We start from the raw sequence: 15420 nt of genomic DNA, 5'->3' as shown, positions 1-15420 counted from the left end.
TTTCGTGCTCGCTTAAGCTATTAGTGAGGGACATTATCGTTGTTTCTAACTTAATTCGCATCTTATCGATGCCAATTACATTTCGTTTATTAACAGATTTTGGGGGAAGAGATGGCCAGGTACCAACTTATCGCGTTTGCAGGACTTTTAATCCTTGGTTCAACCTCCGCAGGTAAAAATTCTTTTGTTAATACAAAAATTAATAGTTTTTTTAAGCCAATTCGACGTCTTGCCCGGAGAACGAGGAATTCAAACAGTGCGACACAGCCTGTCCCCGGACTTGCCAAGACAAAAACCCCGGAATTTGCACCGAGCAATGCATCTCCAGATGTGCTTGTATTGATGGGTATATAAGAGAAGGTCCCGGTGGTGTCTGCGTGCCGGAATCTTGCGAAGGTACCATCCACCTCCCCCTAAATAATTAATTAATTGTGTTACTTTAGGGGTGCAAATCTGTTCGAAAAACGAACAGTTTACAACGTGTGGTACTGCATGTCCTCCAGTCTGCAACGAACGCTACCCAGAAATCTGTACAATGCAGTGTGTTAAAGGATGTTTCTGCAAAGGCGGTTATATCCGCGAGAGTGAATGTGGAGGCTGCGTTCCTGAAGATACATGTCAACCTACATGTGGAGAAAACCAAAAATATAGCACGTGTGGTTCTAGGTGTCCTGGAACTTGCTCAGAGCCGTCGAAACCGTGTGCCAAAATTTGTGCCAGAGGTTGTTTCTGTAGGGAAGGTTACCTTCTGGATGATAACACTGGGAAGTGTATTCGAAGAGAAGAATGTCCCAAGATGACCGCACAGACTGCACAGGGTGGATCGGAGAATGCCAGAGCTGCTGAATGATTCTAGCGACGTGGAGTTAATAAAGGCGTTGAATAACACGTGTAGTTTTATTTATTAGCACTTAACCGCTAGGTGAGAAAGTTTTGCTGACTAATACAATTTACTTTACTACGAAATGAGAGGCAATCTCTGTGTTACATTAGCAGGAAAGTAAGTTATAATGCGGTTATGATTGGCAGTATTATGTGCTTATTGATTTCAATTATTCGTATTATTCCGGAAGTGGAGCACCTATTAGCACGGCGATGAGAGATTCTAGATGCTTACTATCTGACAATATATTATCTCTGATTCAATATTGACCGAAAAATTTTGCGTTACTGGGGTCTCTCGATTCTTTACGTTTTCTAGTTTCTTTATAATTCCTCTCAACTCTGAAAATCCTCTAAAATTGCCTTTCTGGAGTTTTGTAGATTTTTTTTAGACATTTGAGATTATGTGGATTCTCCAGATTTTACAGATTTTTATACATAATTTAGACGCTTCGATGCTTGGTTAGATTTTCACATGTTTGCATATTTTGATTGCGTTTTCCATTTTCTTCAGATATAATCGTTTCATCAAATTATCCAGATTTCCGTCCAAACTTTCCAGATTCTCCTGAGTTAAGTCCTTCAAACTCTACTTTGCTAGAATTCTTAGGTTTTCTAGACGTTTAAGATCCTTTGAATTATTCAAATTCTCTAATATTTTGAAGGTCTTTTAAAGAGTATTCTTTAGATTTTGTATCTCATAAAGCGGTAAATGTATTAAGATTTAGATTCTTTACACAAAATCATAAACTCCAAATTTTTAATAGATTTTTAAATATTTAAAAAAAAATAATTCTAAAAATTCCGACGTTTAAAAAAAACATTTCTACATAAAAAAATTACAAAAAAAATCGGAAAATCGTTAAAAAGTGTCAAAGTCGCAATTTTTTTTTTAATCTTGTTTTTTAAGTGTACGAAATTACAGAATTCTAGAACAAAAAGTACAAATTTTGTTTTTTCTTTCATGACAAACAACAAATTCCAAACAAAAAAATTGCAAGTCCTACAGTTTTATTGTAAAAGCTCCAAAATTTGAGGATTTTATTTTTTTAAAGGCGTTTTTTAAGTATAAAAAATTACAAAATTCTAGAACCATAAGTAATATTTTTTAGAATTTTTTCCTTTTTAGAACCAACTGAAAAACACGGTTTTCTAAAAAAGTCCGTTTATCCTACAGTATTAACGTTAACAACATGAAATTTGGTAGATTGGTTACTTTAGACATGTTTTCTGATTGTTTTAATGCACAGGATTCTACAACAAAAAATACGAACATTATAACTTTTTTTCCATGACAACCAACAAAATTTTCGAAAAAAACTCTTATTTTGACAGTTTTAAGATTAAAACTACAAAATTTTAGGGACTTATTACTTTAGAGACGATTTTTAAGTGTACACAATTACAGAATTCTAGAATAAGAATTTTTCAGGACCAACTTTTCTAAAAAGTTCCCCAAATTTTACAGAATTGATTCTAAACAAGTGAAATTTAGTAGAGTGGTTAGTTCAGATGTGTTTTCTGATTGTACTAAATTACAGGATTCTAGAACAAAAAATAAGAACTCTAGATTTTTTTGACAAGACACAAAATTCAAATTTGTTATTTTAGTGTCCCCCAAACCCATTTTTCTTGAGATTCGTTTTCCAGTTTTAAACTGTCTCTAAGGATGTGTTCAGTACATTTTTTCTGTGTCCTTTCAGGTCATTTAAAAGACACTTTCTAGCCTTCTAAATTTTCCCTTGTTATCAAGACAATAAACCGTCCAACAACAATATTTTGCTAGACTATTGATAAAATGAATAAACAAATATCTATATGGATATTTATGTACTTACTTAGTCAACTTTCTGTGGAGTTAAGCTTTGCGTACTCAAAAGATACACTTTGGGTATTTTCCGTAAAAATATTTATGCGTGGAAATTGCTTCTAACTATCTCTAGAATTTAGGACAAAAACTCTAGTTTTTTCCTTTTAAACCGTCAAGTTACAATGTTGGAACAGAAATTCTTTCAGTGCGCGTAACTAAATTATTGCATAAATATTTCCCTGCATTCTGGTATTTGAAAAAAAAGTAATATAAAAGTTTCAACATACCGACTTTACAAAAAATAGAACAATAAACGCTTGTTGATAAGATGTCAACTTTTAACTTTGCGACGACATCCAACAATAACAAAGATCTTAAAAGTTAATCCTTTTAGCGTGTTTGCAGATTTGGTACGCCACATATTTACCAAAAGAACGTATAAATAGAACATTTTCTGACATTTCAAACCATTGAGTACCCGTTGCTCTCAAAATGTATTCTCTTGTGGTTTTTGCCCTAGTGAACTCTTTAGTGGCGTATCATGTCACTGCTTCAGGTAAATTAACACCATTCGGAAATCGTCACTTCTATTACCATTTTTTTAAGAAAATTTGTGTCCTTTGAATGAAGAGTGGAACGAATGCGACACTGCTTGTCCTCCAAGTTGCGAAAATCGAACACCTCTGATTTGTACCGAGCAATGCATCAAACGCTGCTCTTGTATTAAAGGGTTTGTTAGAGAGCGACCAGGAGGTCGTTGTGTTCCTTTAAAATCTTGTAACAAACGTGTGTATTCAAATTATCTCTAAACTCTTCGTAATTCAAACCTAATTTTCCAGTTATTTGTGACAAACCAAACGAAGAATTGTCTTCCTGCGCCACGCAATGCCCAGAAATTTGCAACCAAAGAGAGCCTCGTATCTGCCCAGCCGTTTGCACCACCGGCTGCGTTTGCAAGAGTGGCTACATAAGATCAGAACTCGATGGAACTTGCATACCAAGAGACCAATGCAAGCCCAGATGTGGTCTCAACGAACGATTTACTTCCTGCGGGACAGCCTGCCCTTCGATTTGTAATCAAACCCTACCGAAACTCTGCACATTACAGTGTATCCAAGGCTGTGTTTGTAACGAGGGTTTTATCAGAGAAACGAAAGGGGGGCGATGTGTTCCTGAAGTGGGTTGCGAGCCAAAATGTGAAGAAAATGAAGAGTACAGCAGATGTGGCAGCGCTTGTGCGGCTACGTGCTCAGAACCGGTCAAGAGGTGCAACAGAATTTGTGTTAAAGGGTGCTTCTGTAAGAAAGGGCACGTGCGGAATGGAGACGGGAAGTGTATCAAGACTGAGGAATGTCCTAGATAAAGCGAATTTTGTTAACACTTATTTTGAATTTTACCGAAAATAAATTACAGTAGCGAGCATAATTTTTATTTTAATGTCACCACAACAGACTGAAATGAACCGTCTTTTCTTTAGTATAAGTTTGTTTCTGGTTTCTCATTAAAACTTCCAGAGCCTTTTAATTGTGTAAATATGAGTTTTACGCTTGAAAGGAAAAGCTTCATTTTGAGCAAACTGTCATCATCATCATATCATAAGCTCTCAGACGTGACTTCACCCAAAATCTCGTAGCCTACTAGACGTACAAATTAAATTGAACACAATGTAAGTTAGGATTTATAAATTCTAACAGATTCACCTTAAATAGTAAAAATAACGTTATTTTGACGTCAAGTGAGCAAGGCGTAATATCGTCGTTTTAGTAGATTACAGTAGTAAAAAACATCCATTTCACTGACGCTTTAGTGTGCTGATATCAGTTTAGTTATTCGAAACGACTTAAACAGCACATTATGCTTGACGTTGGTAATACATAATTTGTTTGGTTTTGATAAAATATTTTAAGACTTCCGTTGTTATGGTAGGTTATATTATGTACATAAATAATATGAGAATATTATATGTTGCAAAAGTGATAAATAATGTTCAAAACAAAATCTCGAATATGCACTAAAAAGGTGCAATTTCATTTTATGCGACTGTTTTTATGGATTTCATCTCTGCAAACACTAAAGGAATTAGTTTTGAAAATATCCAGCAAATTAAGGAAAATACGGGTTTTTAAGTTTACTGCAGAAATGGTGGAATCCCCCAATTATCTTTATAAAGCTTTTATTTCTAAAAAAGTGTCCACGTGCGCCCCAATTTCTTACTTTTAAACACTGAAAAGACGAATTTTCAAACATGCACAGAACTAATTAAAATACAAAAATGGTGGAGGGCCGGTTTTTTATTTTTAAATTATTTTTTATTCTGTTTCATAATAAAATACAATTTTTATGAAATGTGACTATTTTATTGAAGATTTTGTATGGATCAATACAAAAATTAACAACTTTCTAAATATCTACAAAATTACAAAAAGTAATAATATTAAAATATTCTGCAAAATAGGAACTTTGTGTCTAATGTGTCCAATTTGCACTAAAATACTTTAATTTTATCAAATGCGTCGATTTCCTTGTGAATTTCTTTCCTTTAAAAACCGAAAAAACGATTTTTCTAAATATCTACGCTGAAATTCATAATTCCAATTTTATTTTATTTCATTATGAAGAATGAATATCAAGAAATCATTTTTGTGAAGTTTTCGGTTATCTACAGTATGTCCCCGGATTGAGTTCACAAGAGGAAAAAAAAGTTTATTTTCTATTTTACAAAAAAATGACAAAGGAATAACATTTTTTGCTTATTTCAAAAGAGATAAATCTGTAATTAAAATTTCAAAATTATTAGTTTGTACTTTTAAAATTAATTTTTTCATTATTTTTGTTTATTAAATTTTGTAATCGTATTTAAATAATAGCGGGCTGTGGATTTACAATATCAAATAGTGCGTAAAGATTAAAGAAAAATTTACCCAAAAATGTGTAAGTATTAAAAAATTGGAAAAGAAATGCAATTGCATCCTTAACAATAATTAAGAAAATTCGAAACAATCTTAAAGAATTACTAGTTAGAGTTGAATTATGGGCTAAAACAGGTAATGGGTCAACCAAATAGTGGAAATTGGTTTGAGTTAAGAAACAAATTTCATTCCTTTGACATTTTTTGCAAAATTAAAAATAAAAAAGTTCTTCGTTATTTTTTGTTTTTTTCGATTTTAAGAACAGCTTGATAATATTAAAGTTTTAATTAAAGATTTATTTATTTTAAATTAAGCAAAAAATATTATTCCTTTGTCATTTTTCTGTAAAATGAAAAATAACGTTTTTTTCCCCTTGTGAACTCAATCCGGGGACATACTGTAAATGCAGATACAAGAACAGTTCCAAATATCCACAGAATTAAGAAAACTAAGATTTTTTAATTCTGCAAAATCTCTTTTTCCTAAATTCTAAACAAAGATCCAATTTTATTAAATGAGCTCACTTTTTCGTGTATTCCTTCTCTCCAAACACTGAAATGACAGTTTATTAACGAATTCACAGAACTAAGAAAAATACGATTTTTGAAATTTGGTGGAGGCGCCCACACTGTTATTTAAAAATTATATTTATATGCCTTTACTTTTTACTTATTATAATACTTCAAGTTGATAAAATGTGTGGTCATTTCCTTTTGAGTAAGAAAAAAATCAGAATTTTTCAAGTATCTACAGAATTAAAAAACTCCGGTCAAAATAGTAAAGATCTTGACATTTAAATAAAATGTCTAATGGGCGTCAAAAACATCAACGTTATTATATGCAATCATTTTCTAGCAGATTTCTAGTCTCCACGAACCGAAATATATTTTTTTAAATGTATATCGACAGAATTAAGAAAAATACGGATTTATAAAAGTGCTGCAAAAATGTTGGAAGCTCCCAAATTTTTATTTCCAAATTATTTTTCTACTTCTCTATCAAGCTCAAATTTTGGGAGATGCGCATTTTCTTGTGGATTTCGTCTGTTTAAGCTTAGCTACAAAAAATTTCCCAAATATTCACAGAATTACGAATTCCAAGATTTTTTTAAATACTTATGGCAGAAAGGGGGCAGTTTGTCAACTTTCGAACAAAATGTCTCATTGTGCATTAAAACGCTTCAATTTCGTTAAATACTATTTTCTTGTGTTTTTCTTCTCTTTAAACACCAACAATACGATTTTTCAAAATATCCACGAAATTAAACAAAATACAGATTTTTAATTTTGCTGCGAAAATAGCGGAGTTTCTCAAATTGTAAGTTCCAAATTATTTTCATTTTACTTTATAAAACAATTTCTTGAAAATTCTGCCTGTCTAAATGTAAAAACAAAGAATTTTCCACAAATATTCACAGAATATTGTTATTTCAAATTTACTTTACAAATTATGCGGTCATTGCCTGTGGATTTAGAAAAAAACTGAAAATTTTCAAACATCCACGGAACTAAGAAAACTGAGAATATTATAAATTCCTCCAAAATATTGATTAAGTATGTCTTATGGGGCGCTAAACACTTCAGTCTTACATGCAATCGTTGCTTGTGGATTTCTATTTCTTCTCTCCAAGAACAGAAATCACAAATTTCCAATTTATATAAACAGAATGAAAGAAAAAACGGATTTTCAGAAATGGTGGAGTCTCATATTGTTAATTCTAAACAATTATTTTACAAAGCACGAATTTTGCCCATTTTCTTGTAGATTTTGTCTGCCTAAACGCAGAAACAAAGAATTTTCCAAATATCTACAAAATTACAAAAAAAACTAATTTGTTTCTACGATAACGAAGAATGTGTTCTAAATAGGTGTTTAGTGTGCGCTAAAACCCTTCATTTCTATTAGAAACAGCCATTTTTGGGTATTTATCCTCTCAAAACATCAAAAATGATAAATAATAACAAAGAAAGTGAAAAAATATGAACTTGAATGTTAAATTTTATATGAATGAACAAAAATTTGTAATTTTCATACAAATTCTAAGGTTACGCGTTCCACATTGTTATTGTCAAGTAAGTATTGACTTTCAGGTATTAAAAAAAAATAATTTAAGTTATGACCAACACCTAAAAAAAATGAAAAATTCTACACTATTCGAATAAAGCGACAAAAGTCTTTTTTCTTCCAGGCACACTGGTTGGTATTTTTTTATAGAAATCCAGTATTTACTTTACAGTAAAAAGTGCATTTTAAAACACGACGAAAAAACGAATAAAATTTTTATTTTTTATTGCGGCTACATGTTTTCAAAATAAACATATTTACAGTTTAGAGATAAAAGTTCAGTGAATTTAACGGAAATTTCATTGCGAAATAGTTTAATGGAAGTAAGTAATTAGTATGTTTGTATGTATGTTAAGCAAATATTTAATATTTAAGAACAGAATAAAAATTTATGTAAGTACATCATTTTAACCCCGAAAGAACATAAAAATGCTAATTAGGCAGAAATATCTGTCTTAGCTTAAATTTCAGATGTACTGTTATTATCAAATTAAATTATAAAAGCCCCAATTCGAAAATCTCTTTGTTCAGTGCTTCTATTGAGGTGAACGTTTGATGTGTTTGCTTAATAAATCTTTTAACTTTTATTTACTTTCTTAAGACAATTTACAGAGTGACAAAGGCTTTAATGCGAAAATTAATCTTTTTATAACACTAAAAAATGTATAAAAGCATTATAAAGCATTATTCTCCGTGCCTCCAGAAGTATTAACTGCTAATTTAAAAGTTAATATTAAAAATGTATATTCAAGTGACCGCGTTTTTGATGGTACTCTTTTTGTACCACACTTCTGCTTCTGAAGGTAATTTTTTCGCCCTCCACCACTTTTCTATTTAATATTATTTTAGCCAATTGTGCCAGAAACGAAGTTTTCAAAACCTGTGGCTCCTCATGCCCGAAAATCTGCAACGAAATCATCCCCAGAATTTGCCCGGCTGATTGTCTCCAAGGGTGTTTCTGCCAAGACGGTTACATTCGCGAAAAGATAAGAGGACTTTGCGTACCCGAGACTCAGTGTCAACCAAAATGTGAAGAAAACGAAGAGTACAGCATGTGTGGAAGCGCGTGTCCAGGCACCTGTTCCCAACCCATAAGGATTTGCAACAAAAAATGCGTAAAAGGGTGTTTCTGTAAGGCAGGATACCTGCGCGGAGGTGAAGGAAAATGCGTTAAAAGAGAGCGTTGTTAGGTCTAGAATGAGCATGTCCGAAAAGTCCGATGGTATTTGTTGAACCTTAATTATAATTATGTTATCAGAACTCGCTCACCGGATGCCCATTTATTTCCACGTTCCAATTTTCGTAAATAATTCCCCAACACCTAAATCATTATTAAATTATTGTTACGTTTTAATTATCCTCAAACAGGAAAACGTAATTTCGGGAACAATGAGCACAGGAACTAATTCAAAATAGTTAAATTACTTCCCAAGTAAAACATAGCAATCAGAGAAGTTAAAGTTGCGACGGAGCAAATTCTTAAATTAAGTAAATAAAGTTGTTCCAAACATTACGCATATTCTGGCACGAAATTAATACATCTTGAATAATTTCCTAAGATCTTTGTTATTATGGGTGTTTGCAGATCTCTCCCGGTTCGAGTTGTGTGTTATGCAAACAAGATTTACATTTCGGTTAACATTCGGTCGGTTATACATTATTACTGGGATGATTTTGCTTTTATTTCCCAATAATCAATAAGTATCTACAATGTTAGGTCAACGTTCACAATCAACAGTTGCGGTACACTCGTTGTTGTCGTTTCTTACGTGGCCGTCCTTGCAGTAACATTGGCGTTTTTTGATGGGAACGCAGAAGACGACTTTGTAATTTCTGCAAGTTTGACAGTCGAAGCCTTCGTCTTTTACGATCTCGTTTTTACCACACTGAGGTTCATCTAACGAATAAGATTTTATGCGTTTGATTAAATTTGAATTTTTGATATTACCTGCGAATACAAGGAGTGAAACTGAAAGAATAAAACACAGAACTGCTGCCTTCATTTTAGCGGAGTGATAGAAACTGATTTATTCGTTTCAAGGTTCTATGGAATATACAGGATGATTCTTTAAGGAGAAAAGTGGGGGTAATAAAAAAGTTAAATTGCCCAATGAAATTCAAAATTTTATGTATCTCGATAACAAGGTCAGTTGCTATCCACACTTTATTTGTTAAAAAAGCGCTGTAATAGTGAACGCAATGAAGTTTTTTGTGGCTCTTGTACTTTTAACTTTAGTTGGTTTGGCCCTGTCAGGTATTCAGTTTCCTACGATATGAATTGTTCTAATTCATTTCGCCTCTTTTTTAATTTTAGAGTATGAGTGTCTACAGCAGGAATGTGGTGAAAATGAAGTACTAAAATCTGAAGTGTACGATTGTAAAACATGCAACAGACAATTTGTCAAATGTGCACCACGACAAGAGTTTCGGTGTTACTGTGACAACAATGCAGGCTTTGTCAGAAGAGATGACGATAATAAATGTATACCCAATAATGAGTGCCTTTAAGGAACATTTTGACACGTTGACCGAAAATAAATGTACAATTTTATTAACGAAGAATTTTTTGATGCTCGAATTGTGTTTTTTACATTTTAGATCTCTAATTTGCCGAGTTGATAGATTTTCAGTTCTTTTTTTTATTGATGAATAACTCAAAAGTATTAAATGTCGTTTTCACCTTGAAAATTGATTGAAAAACACTCCAAAAAAAGTTTTTCGTCAATGCCTCGTATATTTGTGAAGCTAATTCAACTTTTGTGGGCCCATTTTACGCAAAATGTCACGTTGAATCCAAAACCGAAAAATTTTCGTTAAGAAATAACTGAGTTATGGCTGTTTCAATTTTTGAAGGCTGGAAACAATTCGCGCTCAATATCTCGGCTATTATTACAGATATTGAGATGCGGTTTGCGCCATCGTTTTTCACGCAATTTTTTACATAAGAAATAGTTTTTAAATTTTCCAAAAGTCAAAAGTTGCAGTTTTTCGCGACTAAGACTATGCCAAACTTCTGATATCGATATATCGCGTATTTTTTGGAGTGAACTTGATTTATTATACATCATTTTACCGAGAATTTTCCACAAATTCCAAATTTGGAATTGAAATTTAGAACCAACAACAAATAACTGAGTTATGGCTGATCAAAGCTTCAGATAGTTGATTTTCGTTTTTCCTAATTTTTAAAGTTAAATTTCTCGAAAACTATTAGAGATATTGAGATGCGGTTTGCGCCATTGTTTTTCTCGCGATTTTTTACATAAAAAATAGTGCTTTGATTTTTCTACAGTCAAAATTTGCAAATTTTCGCAAAAATTTATGACTAAAACTATGCCAAATTTCTGATATCGATATCTCGCTTATTTTTTAGAGTAAACTTAAGTTATTGACATCAGTGTACGCAGAATTTTCCGCAGATTCCAAATCTGGGATTGACATTCAGATCCGACAATAAATAACTGAGTTATGGCTGACCAAAGTTTCGGAAAGTTGATTTTCATGTTTTCTCATTTTTCCTAATTTTAAAGTTAAATATCTCGGAAACTATTTGAGATGTTGAGATGCGGTTTGCCCCATTCTTTTTCTCGGTTCATTTTACGTTAGAAAATGTTCTCAAAAGCCCAAAATTCAATAGTCGATTTTTGGCGAAAAAAAAATCCGACTCAAACGGTGAAAATTTTTCATTTTTTTTATTTTTGGCCATAGCTTGTAAACTATTTGTCCGATCGATCTCAAACTTGGCCAGTAGATAGATTTCGAGCTTCTCTTTCGACTGATGTATAATTCAAAGCTATTAAACGTCGTTTTCATTTTGAAAACATTGATTAAAAATCACCCAAAATGACGTTTTCAAAACAGTTTTTGGGCAATGCCTCGTTTATTTATTAAGCAAACTCAACAAATTTGGGTCTCATTTTACGCAGAATGTCACGCTGAATCCAAAAACATGAAAATTTTTAATTTTCGTCTACAAATAACCGAGTTATGGCCGTTTGAATTTTTGGGTTGTCGCCAGAAGGCCAAATTTTTGAAGGTTCAAAACAATTCGTGTTCGATATCTTGGAAACTTTTTCAGATATTGAGATGCGGTTTGCGCCATCGATTTTTTCGCGATTTTTTACATAAGAAATAGTTCTTTGATTTTTCTCCAGTCAAAAATTGCAAATTTTCGCAAAAATTCATGACCAAAACTAAATAAACCAAATTTCTGATATCGATTTCTGGCTTCTGTTTTAGAGTAAACTTGAGTTATTATACATCAGTGTACGCAGAATTTTCCGCAGATTCCAAATCTGAGATTTAAATTCAGATCCGACAACGAATAACTGAGGTATGGCCGATCAAAGTTTCGGAAAGTTGATTTTCATTTTTCCTCATTTTTCGTAATTTTTAAAGTTAAATGTCTCGGAGACTATTTGAGATATTGAGATGCGGTTTGCGTCATTCTTTTTCTTGACTCATTTTACGTTAGAAAAAGTCCTCAAAAGTTCAAAATTCGATAGTCAATTTTTTGCGAAAAAAAATTGCGACTCAAACGATAAAATTTTTTCATTTTTTTTACTTTAGGCCATGGCTTGTAAATTATTTGTCCGATCAATCTCAAATTTGGTCAGTAGATAGATTTTGAGCTCCTCTTTCGACTGATGTAAACAGAAAAGTATTAAACGTCGTTTTCACCTTGAAAACAGTGATTGAAAATCACCCCAAAACGACGTCTTCAAAACAGTTTTTGGCCAATTCCTCGTTTATTTATTACCCAAACTCAACTTATTTAGGCACATTTTACGCAGAATGTCACGCTGAATCCAAAACCGCAAGAATTTTTAATTTTTGTCAACAAATAACTGAGTTATCGCCGTTTAAATTTTTGGGCTGTCTCCAGAAGGCCAAAGTTTTGAAGGTTCGAAACAATCCGGCCTCAATATATCGGAAACCACCAAAGATATTAAGAAACGGTTTTCACTATCGTTTTTCTCGCATTTTATTACTTAAAAATTCGGTCTTACATTTTCCGAAAATCGAAAATTCGTAGAAGGCAGCAATTCTTTCTTTTCACCTTTTCACCCCCAAAAGTTCCTTCATGTTGCTTTGATGCCAATGCACCTTTAGAACCACAGAACAGAAATGATTGGGTTATGCAAACTAAATTTACATTTGGGGTAAAACTCGGTCGGTTTAGGGACGATTTCGCTTATATTTCCGACTAATCAGTACCAATCTACATACAATCTTCCATTAAACTTTACAATCAACAGTTGCCGAACACTCATTCTTGTCGTTTCTCACGTAGCCATCCTTGCAGTAACACTGACGTTTATTGATGAGAGCACAACGCACAATTTGGTAATTCTTGCAAGTTTGACAGTCAAAACCACTGTCTTTTACGACCTCGTTGTTACCACATTGTTCATCTGTCGAATAAGTAAAATAAATTTGCGTTAAATTATTAACATTACCTGCACATGCAAGAAGCGAAATTGAAAGAATGCAGAGGACTACTATTACAGGCTTCATTTTAGCGAACTGGTGGGATTTCCAGACTTCATCACTTTTATTCGTTTTCAAGGTTCCACAAATTACAGTGGGGGAAATAAAAAGTAAAATTGGCCAATGAAAAACAAATACAAAATTTTAAAACAAATCACAATAACGAGGTCATTCCATTTCATTTCAGTAGTGAGCACCAAACAAGAACATGAAGTTTATTGCGCCTCTCCTAGTTTTAATTTTCGTTGGTTCGGTCTTGTCAGGTATTCAACCTCGTCCAACGCGAATCGTTCTAATCCTCTTTTTAATTTTAGCAGAGGAATGTCCACAGCGCGAATGTGACGAAAATGAAGTCCTCAAATCTGGAGTGTATGATTGTAATACATGCAAGAAACAATTTTTCAAATGTGCACCACAACAAGAGTGCGGGTGTTTCTGCGACAACAATGCAGGCTTTGTCAGGAGAGACGATGATAATAAATGTATACCTCGTAATGAGTGTCCTTAGAGGCACAGAAACTTGAACGATGTTGTAGAAAAAGTGTTGTTTTGTGGGGAAATAAAAACGAAATAAATCGAAAATCTGCAGGACTTAAAAAAGTTGAAAGTTTTTCAGGAGAATTGATCATTAGCTTGCATGCCTGGTTAATACGAAAATGAGTTCACGAACTAAATTATTAGACACATGCAAATATACATGTTTGCATGTTAAAAACTATGCAAACAAAAAATATTCATCAAAAGCTTAAAATTATACAGGTGGTTCGCAATGAGCTGTTAATTTTCGGTTCCCTCTACCACTTCTTTAAGAACTATTTATAAAATGTAAAAAGTTCGGTAAATTCTTCTAAAATATCAGTTCATTTAATCAAAACAGCGAGTTATCGCCGAGGGCGTTTACTAACTGGAAAGCATTTGTTGTCACCTTCTTTTCCTGCTGTTTAAACACGCAAATCCTCTTGTCTTCCTGCACATTTGATAACTACAATTGTCCCATTGCATGTTTCGCAGTTATATGCTGCCAACTTCAGTATTTAAATCGCACGAAATCGCACAGAAAAGACATAATATGCTAAAATGAACAAAAAAAAACATTCCAGGATGTTTATTTAAGCTGTTGATTCTAAAATCTCACTTTTTTTGCACAGTCCGTAGAATCTTGTTAATAAAAATCGTCTATTTGCCTGAGAGAATTATGTAATTACGACAAACAAGATTGGGTCGTATAAAAGCGAACTTGATCCTGGTCAATACGCAATCCAAGATGAACTTTCCTGCTGGTATTGTATTTCTGGTTTTTGTTACATTGGTGTGGTCAGGTAGAATTGTAGATGATAATCAAAAAAGTGTTTTAATTAGTTCTTTTAGAAGACTGTCCAAAGCAGGAATGTGGTCCCAATGAGGTACTAAAATCAGGAGTCTACGATTGCAAGACATGCAAGAGACAAATTGTCAAATGTGCGCCCCGGAAAGAATGTGGCTGCTATTGCGATAACAATAAGGGATTTTTAAGAAGTGACAACGATAATAAATGTATTCGGCCTGATGAATGCCCTTCACCTATAAAAATGTAAAAATTACAACGTGTACTTCAATATAATGATTTTTGTATCAAAATTAGTCACTCGAGTGGGATTATCTACTCGTTCAAATATGATAATTTTTATCTAGAAATAAAATAAATGTTTGTCTACTTAAAGAAAAATATGTAAACAAGCATGTGCAATTATTTAAATGAGCTTCTCAGTTTTAATATTTTTTGCTGTAAAATTTTGTTATAATCTATCTCTATTTCATCTTTTACGACATATTGTTGAACGTCGGCGAAAATATACTTCCAGACTTTAACTTTCTTAGAAGTCTGTTCAATATTTACTTAAGTTAATGAGATTTTATTTTTTATTCGGGTCAGAGCTCTGTAATTGAAAAAATGAAAAAAACAGAGAGACATTCAAACAGTAATATTTATTTACATACGAGCGACTGTAGGTAGGATTTTACGGCTCGAGAGTAATATTAGCTCATGAGTCACAAGCGAAGGCGGCATTTGCTGGAGAGACGTAAAACGTTTTATGGTTGATAAACCGTCTAAACTAGAATTAACAATGTGGAATCTTCTAATAGGTGGAAATTTTTATGTTAAAGTTGGAAAAATCATTTTGAATTATAAAATACATTGTGTAAATAATACTTCGGCGTATAATCTTTATTATGAAAAAGGTTTTTCCTTCTAAATGCCCCTGCGGCTGGTGTAATCGGACTTTT

The 15420-nt window shown here is 32.8% G+C and overlaps 4 protein-coding genes across 5 annotated transcripts in view; 2 read left to right on the top strand and 2 right to left on the bottom strand.

Moving 5' to 3' along the window:
* The window catches only part of LOC148166365 (neuroglobin-like), a 61792-nt gene that overhangs the window by 9634 nt on the left and 36738 nt on the right, over nucleotides 1–15420 (bottom strand). The gene's annotated exons all lie outside the window — the stretch shown is intronic.
* Nucleotides 65–888, top strand: LOC148166372 (inducible metalloproteinase inhibitor protein-like). Its single transcript, XM_088049052.1, has 3 exons — nucleotides 65–172; nucleotides 217–396; nucleotides 444–888. The coding sequence occupies exons 1-3, from the start codon at nucleotides 112–114 to the stop codon at nucleotides 848–850; spliced, it is 648 nt and encodes a 215-aa protein (XP_087905178.1). The 5' UTR covers nucleotides 65–111; the 3' UTR covers nucleotides 851–888.
* Nucleotides 3010–4107, top strand: LOC148166371 (alpha-tectorin-like). The gene is made up of 3 exons (XM_088049046.1): nucleotides 3010–3248; nucleotides 3299–3478; nucleotides 3532–4107. The coding sequence occupies exons 1-3, from the start codon at nucleotides 3185–3187 to the stop codon at nucleotides 4053–4055; spliced, it is 768 nt and encodes a 255-aa protein (XP_087905172.1). The 5' UTR covers nucleotides 3010–3184; the 3' UTR covers nucleotides 4056–4107.
* Nucleotides 9323–9706, bottom strand: LOC148166370 (chymotrypsin inhibitor-like). The gene is made up of 2 exons (XM_088049060.1): nucleotides 9614–9706; nucleotides 9323–9562 (listed from the first exon to the last, which is right to left on the bottom strand). Exons 1-2 carry the CDS (start codon nucleotides 9666–9668, stop codon nucleotides 9384–9386), a joined length of 234 nt encoding a protein of 77 aa, XP_087905186.1. The 5' UTR covers nucleotides 9669–9706; the 3' UTR covers nucleotides 9323–9383.

Source organism: Gnatocerus cornutus, unplaced genomic scaffold, assembly GCF_029298725.1.
Source record: "Gnatocerus cornutus isolate USDA-ARS CGAHR unplaced genomic scaffold, icGnaCorn1.1 ctg00000023.1, whole genome shotgun sequence".
In the NCBI taxonomy this organism is placed as follows: Eukaryota; Metazoa; Arthropoda; class Insecta; order Coleoptera; family Tenebrionidae; genus Gnatocerus; species Gnatocerus cornutus.
The sequence above is the reverse complement of the archived record's forward strand: the minus strand, read 5'-3'. Positions and strand labels throughout refer to the sequence as shown.

Excerpts from the sequence above, each read along its gene's own strand:
- LOC148166372 (XM_088049052.1), top strand. The coding sequence starts at position 112 with ATGGCCAGGTACCAACTTATCGCGTTTGCAGGACTTTTAATCCTTGGT. Across the intron at positions 173-216 it reads CCTTGGTTCAACCTCCGCAG|CCAATTCGACGTCTTGCCCG; the intron begins GTAAAAATTCTT and ends AGTTTTTTTAAG. Across the intron at positions 397-443 it reads CGTGCCGGAATCTTGCGAAG|GGGTGCAAATCTGTTCGAAA; the intron begins GTACCATCCACC and ends GTGTTACTTTAG.
- LOC148166370 (XM_088049060.1), bottom strand. The coding sequence starts at position 9,668 with ATGAAGGCAGCAGTTCTGTGTTTTATTCTTTCAGTTTCACTCCTTGTA. Across the intron at positions 9,563-9,613 it reads TTCACTCCTTGTATTCGCAG|ATGAACCTCAGTGTGGTAAA; the intron begins GTAATATCAAAA and ends CTTATTCGTTAG.
- LOC148166371 (XM_088049046.1), top strand. The coding sequence starts at position 3,185 with ATGTATTCTCTTGTGGTTTTTGCCCTAGTGAACTCTTTAGTGGCGTAT. Across the intron at positions 3,249-3,298 it reads GTATCATGTCACTGCTTCAG|AAAATTTGTGTCCTTTGAAT; the intron begins GTAAATTAACAC and ends CATTTTTTTAAG. Across the intron at positions 3,479-3,531 it reads TTTAAAATCTTGTAACAAAC|TTATTTGTGACAAACCAAAC; the intron begins GTGTGTATTCAA and ends CTAATTTTCCAG.